Here is a 9,621-nt window from a genome sequence, read left to right on the forward strand (position 1 = left end):
GCACACCACGCATATATAACCTAACGGAGTGAAACTGACATTAGAAATTGACAATAAACACAAACAGCCTGTGAATAAGGAACAGATTGTTTTATAAACTACGAGGCTCTTGAAATTGACGTAGTGTATCTTTTTATCATCTCTTTCTGTTTCTTTCCCAGTTTGAGAGGAGGATTTGACAAATTTGTGTTAAATCAACCTCAGTAATGGAAGGCAGACGCTCATCAGTAGTGGGCAAGCTTCGTCAGAACCCCAGTGCAACTGACAGTCTGCGCTTTGCAGATGAGATATAAAAACACACACACAAATATATTAAAAGAAATAAAAATAAAGACAGACAGAAGCAGCCAGCGAAATGCGAGGACACGCACCCGGGTGTTTCCCCGGTTGACAGAGAGGAGGAGCGCTGCCCAGGGGTGACAGGCGATCCCCGGATGCCCCAGGCCCGCCGGCTCCCGCTCCGCCCGCAGCGCCCCCCGCCCGCCACGCTCCCCTCGCTCCCTCCGCTGTCCCCGGGCCTGCGGCCGCCGTGCCCAGGCCGCCCCGCCCGCGGCGCCCGTTACCGTGAAGGGGGTGTCCTGCACGCTGCCCACGGAGTACCCGTTGTCGCCGGGGTTCACGGCGCCGGTCAGCACCTGGTGCAGATGCATGGCGACCGCGGCCCCGGCCCGGCCCGGCCCCGCCGCGCCGCCGGCACCCGGATGGCTCCGCGGGCGCGCGAGGGGCGGGCGGGGGGCGCACGCGCCGTCAGCGCTCGGATCAGCTGAGGCGCGCGCGCACGGCCCTCTGCGCGAGCGGCGGGCGGGCCCGGCCGTGCGCGCGCCCGCGGACGGGGCGGGGAGGAGGAGGGTGGGGGGGGAAGTGTGAAGGGGCGCGCGCGGGGCCGGGGCCCGGGCGGGCAGGAGTCGGTGCCGGGAGGAGGGAGGGCCGGCCGGGAGCGGGGATGGACGCGGCGGCGCCGGGAGGTGAGCGGGCGGGACTCGCCTCTCGGGCGGCAGGGACGGCGGCGGGGTCTGGCTGCCCGGGAACGCGGCTGCAGGGTTTGGCCGGCGGGGAGGCGGGTCCCGGGAGCGCGGCGGGCGGGGTTTGGATGCCCGGGAGGCGGGTCCTGGGTACCGGGAGCGCGGCGGGCGGGGTTTGGATGCCCGGGAGGCGGGTCCCGGGTCCCGGGAGCGCGGCAGGCGGGGTTTGGATGCCCGGGAGGCGGGTCCTGGGTCCCGGGAGCGCGGCGGGCGGGGTTTGGATGCCCGGGAGGCGGGTCCCGGGTCCCGGGAGCGCGGCGGGCGGGGTTTGGATGCCCGGGAGGCGGGTCCTGGGTCCCGGGAGCGCGGCGGGCGGGGCGCTGACGGGGAGCGGTGTCCTGAGCCCCGCAGGTGCGGATGCGCTGCCGCCCGGCTCACACGCCTGCCTCTCGGTAGTTAGACATTCATACATACATGTATATGTTTATATATATATGTATATATCTGTGTGTGTATATAATGCTTATGAGGGTGGATGCGTTTGTTTCCCTTAAGGACCCTCTCGTTTGGCCATATCCCAGAGAGTTTGGGATGGACGCTCTCGGTCTCGCACCGGCGCCGTTCCAGCAGTGCCCGCAGTCTGGGGACTTTGGCTGAGGTGTTCAGGTGAATTTCGTGTGCAGTACGTGACCTCACAGAAAAAGCGGCCAGGCATTTGCTGCTTTATTTGTAATAACGGCCAAACACTCTTGAAAACCAAAGCCTTTAAGTATGCCCGTTCTTCTTTGTCTCAGAAGTGTGAAGACGGGATCTCGAAAATAGTTTGGAGTGGATTCCAAACTCTGAGTGGGGGAATACAAATACTCTCTGTGCTGTGTGTCATGAGATAAGGAAAATTCTCCGTTTTCCTGTCCTAGGTCAATAGAGTAGTCTCGGTGTTGCTAATAATTGAAACTGCAAAGCTCCCACTCCTTTAAAGTGTGTGGCAGTGTTGCCTGAGTCAAGACTACAAGATTCATCTTACCTTGTACTGCTTCTTGAATATGTACATCCCTTACTGCATAAATGAAATGCCACTCAAATTGTAGAGGTAAATAAGCACAAAGTCAAGTTACACTGGAATGGAAAAAACATTGTCATGAAAGCACTTCAGATTTTGTCTACTCCTATGCTCGTTAGAGGCAATCGCTTTATAAAGGCAACAGTGTCTCTAGCTAAGGTGAAAGGGAGAAAAGAAAAAACCATTCAGATCTTCAGCTGACCTGGTTACACATGAAAGCTGTGTAATGTTCATGAGCTTCAATTCACTATGTCATAACTTTTCTGATTGAAGGCTTTTCCACACAAGATATGTAATAACTTACAACTGACTTTTATTTTGAGTAAGTGGGGTTTTTTTGGTGTTTTTTTTTTTTTTTTTTTTTATTTGTTTGGTTTTTTTTTTTTTTTTTTTTTTTTTAATGCCTGCAACAGGACTTAGAGGCAAAAAGAGCTTGGTGGGGCTTTTTTACTTGGGATGTTTGTTTTAATGAGTGGAACTAAGCCCAGCTAATGCCTGAAAAGGGCAGCTGGCTTTAGGATTGGCAGCTGTAATGAGAATGAACGGCATGATCTAAAGGAAAGGGCTTTCCTGGTTGTGATGGCACAGAGTCTTCAGAGAAAGCCCAATACCTGCAGGATTGGTTCAGTTTTGCTGGGTACAGACACGATGAGAGAGAGTTTTGATTTTCAGCTCAGTATTCTGTCACCTGATGAGAGTGAGACTGACTGTAGCTCTTGTGCTGTGGAAACCTACAGACGTGGCTACCTCTGTGTGCAGAACTTTGAGCAAGAGTCATTCTGCAAGTGTCTGCAGATAAGGCCTCCACATTCTTCCTGAAAGCAAATATTTTCACCTGAGTTTTGCTGACAGATGGTTTTAGCCACCTGAAATCATTCTTCCTTATTAGTGGCTTAAATACCTCACATTAAGGTAAGTTTTAGTCCGTGTGACTGATTTCTACACCTGAGACCATGAAACAATCTCTCTCTTTTGTGTATATATATACATAGATATATAAAATATAAAATAATAGCAAAAATGTGTAAATGGTCTTCAATATTTGAATTTCCCCTTTAATTCTTGACCATCTTGTTGCTTTATTATGTTACTTTATTTTCTTTTTAACTCTAAACAAAAGTTCCTGCAGTTGCAGGAACTCTGCTGGAGTCTGTTTGCCCAGGAATTCCCTGTTTTGGCTTGACTTTGTGAGAAGGGAACTTCCAGCACCTCAGGACAGTGTCAGCTGCATAGAATAAAAACCTCTATTAAATTTATGCTAATAAGCTCCAGCTGGAGCTGCCTTAGGTGGTGTTTTAAGAAGGTGTTAGGAATGCTGAGAGTACTTTGCTCCTGGCTTGGTCTGGCAGGATGGGTTAGGTGACATCTCGAGGCTGTTTGCATCGGGTATGAGGGTGATTGTCCTTGCCTTCTGCTTCCCCAGGTACAGTTCCAGAGGTATTCTAAGGCTGAAGCTTCAGCCATCTTTTGTGCTGCTTCCAGAGAGAGAGGGAGGCTGAGGAAGGGGATCTAAATTTGGAGAACAAACACTGAACTACACAGATGCTATGGGGAAATAACTGGTTCCATTTGCTAAAGGAAGTAGAATTTTCACTTAGCTAAGAACAAAATAATCGGAAGTAAACGTCATGTTTTGCTACAGAAGCCATCGTTATGTAAAAAAATGTCTTAACTATTTTTTTATAGTTTTGCTTAGGGTAAGAGATGGGAGAAGTATTTTGCTTTTTGCAAAAGGTGGAGCGTTTAATGGGAAGGCAGAAAATTCAAAAGGTTTTACAGTGAGATCAGCCTAGAGAAAGAAAAACTCAGAAGAGGAATTATGCCAGATAAATATGTATGCTGGACTGCCTCTTATTTAAAAGGTGAAATGCTGCCTTGATATCTTGAAACTTGAATTATTTCAGCCCCTTAGTTGAGTTTGTGCTTCTGAAAGCCTTTACCATTCCACAAGAATGAGAGCTTCTGAGCACCATGTTTTTATGATTCTATGAATATTTTCCTAATTATTCTTAATGGTTGTCCCAAATCTTCACTGGGTATGCTTCAACAAAGTGTATTTTCCCCTCTGGAAAAGCTACTTGTCTGTTTTTTGCTAGAACTCAAAGTCAGGCATTAACCTGGAGAAAATCACATTCTTCAATTCGTGCAACATCTGTTCTCTGCTATTAATTTTTGAACTGTAATGTGTTTTTTTTCTCTACTTTTGTTATTACTGTTTGAAAAAGATTGTGTTCAGAATGATCTTAATTTGTAAACTGTTGTTTATTCCTGTTGTTCTTTCTCTGTGTGTTTCTCTAGAAGCCTTAAAGGCATTCATTCACCTGTGAGGGATGGGCACTTCTTCCTGAAAATACCTTTCTACAACACAGCTTTTGCTTATTCTTTTTTTTTTTTAAGTTCATGGTAACTGATAGTCTTGTTTCCCTAGGGGTATCTAAATGCTGATTTAGATCTTTGAGCAGTGCATAGATGTCTAAATATTTCTCTGACTGAACCCTTCTTGTCCACAAATCCCACAATCACCCAGAAATCCAATTTTAAAGAAAAAAAATAGAATTGAGTTGTTTGGCAATTGTTTAGTTGTAGCTACTTGGATGTTAAGAAAACAAAGATGGAGTAAACATAAATTAGTTCTAATATACTGATGTGTGACATTACATTGGAGTTTAATGATAGGATTAAGTGTTAACTAGTTTTGTTGGCTGAATGTGTTTGCATACTCTCTGTTAAATGCTTATCCTACAAAGATATTTAATGATCCTTTCACTGAACAAATGTGCCCAGAATAATTTTCAGAGCATTGGGATCCTAATATATTGTAGGGGGCACCTTTATTTTAATGTCAATATTTTTCTTCAGGTAGAATAATTAATGCTCTGTATCCTTTCAATTCTGATCATTTGTGTATCCTGCCTTTCTATATGACTTCCTAACAACTGGAAAACAGAATCCCTCCAATGAAGTCACAAATGACCACATGCAATTCATTCAAGTGCATTAGTTCATGCACCATGTTCTTTAGCCTCCACTCTAAAAGATTGCTTAATAGAAGACAAATTTTATTGTCAATTACACACTAATAACTTTCCTAATATATAAACAAGCATTCAGACTGAGTCTTCTGATGGCACTAGGTGTATATAAAAGATGTTTGGGCAATTTTCCCTGGTCCTTTCATCGGGGAAAAAAGCCCCAAAACAAGGGAACAAATCACAAATATGTTCTGAGTCATATTCTACTCAGGATTTCAGTTCCTCATTTCAGAGACAGATGTTTCTGTCCTTAAGGAGGTAATGAAAGATTTTGCAAGGATTGCATGAATTTACAGAGCAAATTCCTATCCAGGAACTGGAGGACCCCAGAAGAAGATTCCAGTTATAAACTTTTCATTACTGTTTTCAAGCACAGCCTGGTCTTCAACACCAGCAGTTTTACAAGCACCTGAGGAACAATACTGCAGTGAAGGCAGTTTCTGAGAAACTTTAGCCAAAATATTTTGGACTGACATTTGAAAAGCTTCTTATGAGTTTAGGTTTTGTTGCTTTCTTGGTTGCTCTGGTACTGAGTATTTCTTCAAGGTGCCCTGTTGCTAATACATCCTCACTTTATAAGCGTTATTAAGAATTTGTAAGGGAGGAATTTTTCTCTCATGCTATTTTCTTTTAGCTTTCCATATGGTACCGTTCTTGAATTTTCCTAGCACCTATGTAGGTTATTTTTGAAACAACATGCAGATCTGCATGTTACTTGCTGTGAGCTTTTTGCCTAACACTTTCTGCAGGTACCTTAATGCATCCTAATCCAACATTTCCAATTCTCACTTGCTTTTGGTAAGACCTTAACTACCTTAAGGCTGTTGTAATATTATGCATGTTTCCAAAGATTGTAGTGTGGATTTTTAAGTTGGAAGTAAAACCAACCAAGCTTATGACATTATAGCTGTCAGTTTTGCTTCCTTTGAACTGCTGATGCAAATAAAGTGTGCAATTGAGTGCATTTAGCTGCTGAAAGCCACTGTGAACCTCTTATTATATTCTTCTGTTTGCAATATTAAAACCCAATAAATGCTATCTTTTAATCTAAAGATATGCTTGCATTTGGTGAGGAAGAAGAGTGGAAAGAGTATCCATACTGTTTATTTTTGTTCTTTTGATTCTCAGCAGAGGCTTTGGAAAGTAACATCTCATGCAGAATACTTAGCTGGGTGTTCCAAAGTGCCCCCTGGAACATCTCACTATTTTCTTGTCTGTACAGGAGATGCATTATGAAAAGAAATGTGCAAAATAACACTGAATTTGCCCCCTGTGCAACGTGTCACAGTTAGGTGTAACTGAAGCTCTGTGTGCCAGTTACTGGGGTTTAGTTTGGTTTTTTTGAGGCTCTAATCATTAACTCTTAAGCGTTCCTGTCTCTTGCATAAACACTCAAGCTGAACCAATTGCTAATTAACCCAATGGTATTTTCTTGTGCTGAGCTCAACAGTGCAATTTATCTCTATGGGCTTTGGCTTGGGCAGTATGAATGTGTTTGCTGTGGGTAATTTGGAGACCACAAGTATTTTATTTGCTTTATGCATTTCCAGGCAGTCTGTCAGGACAGATATGAATCACTTGAAATGAAGTAAAGTAGTTATCAATATTCCATCTCACTATCATAATTCTGAGGCATCTCCTCAAGTCTGCTTAGTGTGGAAATTTATTTTGAGATGTTGAGGGAGTTTCTTATGTCTAATTGACTTTTAAAAAGCTGAAGATATAAGCCAGACCACATAGTTAATAATAACTAGGACTGTATGCAAGTCTGATATTCTCCTCCACATCTTCTGCCTCCCAATCAGAGTAAAAAGTTGAAAATACGAAATCTTCCGGAAAATAGAAAATTAAAATAAATAACTTTTTAAAATTCCATACACCCCCCACTTCAATTTGGCTACCTTGTAGCAGATCTTTGTTTAACATCTGCTCATAATTTGTATCCATAGAAAAGACTTTGAACGTTTCTTGCAATAATACATAAAGAGCATTAATATTTCTGGTATATGCAGTATTCTAAAAGTGGCATCTATGGAGGGTACCTTGAGAACAAAATGCTGTCTATGTATTCAGTTGCTAAAACAATGAATCATGTAAGGTTTCTAAGAGGTAGCAGTAAGTTTGACAGGGGATATGCAAAGCTCCATGGACTTCATGGTTTCAAACTGGTGACTGAATTATTTGGGATTTGTATTACTTGTAATAAATAATGAAAAGAAAGTAACTTGACAATAAATATTTTGCAAAGAGCATTATATATGCAACAACTCAGTTCTTTGTACCTTTTCTCCAGGGAATATGAGAAGTTTCTTAGAGTTTTCTAACTGGAGCTTCTCAATGCAGAGACAGTTGAGGATTGCTGGTTCTTTTGTCAACACATTGGTGAGGAACATGTGGATTTTCTCTGGTCTTCAAACTGATCTGCAGGATGCTGCAGTACACGTAAAAGTGAAATTTGCTTGACTCCTCATATTATATAGTACTGAGAATCTCTAGGGTTATTTTGGGATGTGAACTATGTGTTCTGATCTTGCAGACAATGCTGAGATTGTAATAAAGATGTATGCGTGTGAAAGATGTCCTCTTCATCCTACAGCTGCACACAGGATATGAGAAATGAATGTAATGCTGGCCATGGTTAATTATGTTCTGCAACAAATACACTGAAAGTGCACTCTGGCTATCCAGCTGTACACCTTAGGGCAAGATAAAGGGTGAAATCTGGGCCTGAATAAGCAAATAATTTTGCCAGTGAATTGGTTGCTGGGAAGAGTGTAGGCTTAGTTAAATTAGTATATATTTCTTTGAGATTTTGCTGTGCTTCCCTAGTTCATGTCCCACCGTCCCATCAGTTTCCTGTTTCCCCTCTCTGTTTCTGTAAACTCCTGAATTTCCGAACTCAGTTTAAACAGATTCTGAAGTCCCTTGTACACACTGTGGAAATTCTGGACAGCATAGAGAAGAGACTTTAATTAGGCCCCCACTCTTGGGAAAACTGTGGTGGACGTCTGGCACAGGAGAGAAATGAATGTCAGTATCTTCAGTTAGTGGAAATGATGCTGTTAAAGAGAAGGTTGATGTCACAAGGGCCGTGGCAGGGCAGTAGGAAGGGGACTGAGGAGGTGGCAGCCATGGACAGGCTTTATTCACTGTACTCCTCATGTAACACCTCATCTTACAGAAGGAGCTCCTCTCATTTTACCAGCCTAAAGCACAGGCCAGCTGTTTTCATTGTCTAAACTAGAATGGCTGAATTTGGGTTATCTGCTTTTGCCCAAAATGCAGAGGGCAGTGTTAATTTTGCAGTTGTTGAAGGAGTGATGAAAAAAGCGACTGTTCATCAGGTACAATCCAGGGATAAGCCAGACCTGAGCACTAATTCCTCTCGAGTGGAAGATGCTGAGCACCTCTGACAGGTAGCAATGTATCCATGTGTTGTGAGGGTGTGCACAGGAATAAATGAGTTAAATGGTGGTGATATTTGCCAGCAGCATGATATGGAAATGCTGCCCACTGCATCACACAGATCTGCTACCATCTGTTCACAAAGGTTTGCTACATTAAGAGAAGCAGAAAACTGTATCACTTTTCTTATGTTAAAACTTGTGGAAAAACTTGCTTTTGTTTTTTCTCTGGATGTTTATTATATCTGAATTCAGGTCAAGTGTCTTTATTCACAATACTTTGAAATTCCATGGATATTGCAAATTTAGGTAAAGGAGCCTCAGCTAAGTAAATAGTACTTTCTTTCTTTATCTCATCAACATTGATTTTATTTTTTCTCAATTATAGCAAATACATAATTGCAGTAATTAAGGCAGCAGGACAGGCAGTTTGTGATTATTTCTTATACCTTATTGATGAAGTAACCACAAGGGATCATTTCAGAATGACCTTGTAGTCATTGTTATCAGACAGTCTGTATTTTGATCTTTAGTGTTAAGCAGATCAAATGGAATAATTACAATTGCTGCCATGTTTGTTACTGATGGCTGTTTGCCATTATTCTTGGCTAAATAACCTATTTAAAACATTTGGATTTTGAGTACTGGCTGTGAAACCCAAGTAAGTCTGTGGGGTGCTCTGTAGAGGGTCTCAGACTACTTAATATCAGAGACTATTGCAAAGAGCTTTTTTGGGCACCAGCTGTGCTGGGCTACTGAACTGTGCTGAAGGAATTATATTCTGATATTCAAATACTCTCTGGTTTTGTCTATCCTAACACTTCTTTATGCCTCATTAATCTGTTTTGGAGTCATCAACTTTCACTTAGCTAAAGAATCTGTCAAACTTCTGTCTGTTCCAACAGTTTTTTTACCAGTAGCACCACAGTACAACTTGACTGTTCCTGAAAGCAGTGGATTAGGTAAACCTTGAATTTGGCCAGTTTGTAGTGAAGAATCCAAGTAATACTCAGAAGCTCAAAAGCAGCAAAGTGGTTTCCATTTGATTCTTGTATTGGGCCCAGTTCCAGTACAAAGATTAATTATTTCTATTATGTCTTGGTACTAAATAAATGCATAAAATGTTGAAAAGGAGAGATGCTTAGGAGTTGGATCAGCACTGC

The 9,621-nt window shown here is 42.8% G+C and overlaps 1 protein-coding gene and 1 long non-coding RNA gene across 3 annotated transcripts in view; one reads left to right on the forward strand and one right to left on the reverse strand.

Moving 5' to 3' along the window:
* The window catches only part of DMXL2 (Dmx like 2), a 47,803-nt gene extending 47,131 nt beyond the window's left edge, over nucleotides 1–672 (reverse strand). For both annotated transcript variants that reach the window (XM_088172528.1, XM_014874109.2), the window contains exon 1: nucleotides 564–672. In XM_088172528.1, the coding sequence (XP_088028654.1) occupies nucleotides 564–650 (87 nt within the window). In that variant the 5' untranslated portion in view covers nucleotides 651–672. The remainder of the gene's footprint in view (nucleotides 1–563) is intronic.
* Nucleotides 673–1,400: 728 nt separating this feature from the next.
* On the forward strand, nucleotides 1,401–9,030 carry LOC148222234 (uncharacterized). Its single transcript, XR_015806500.1, has 2 exons — nucleotides 1,401–2,052; nucleotides 7,348–9,030. It is a non-coding gene; the product is annotated as an uncharacterized LOC148222234 (long non-coding RNA).
* The last annotated feature ends 591 nt before the right edge of the window (nucleotides 9,031–9,621 follow it).

Source organism: Sturnus vulgaris, chromosome 13, assembly GCF_052056855.1.
Source record: "Sturnus vulgaris isolate bStuVul1 chromosome 13, bStuVul1.hap1, whole genome shotgun sequence".
Lineage (NCBI taxonomy): Eukaryota > Metazoa > Chordata > Aves > Passeriformes > Sturnidae > Sturnus > Sturnus vulgaris.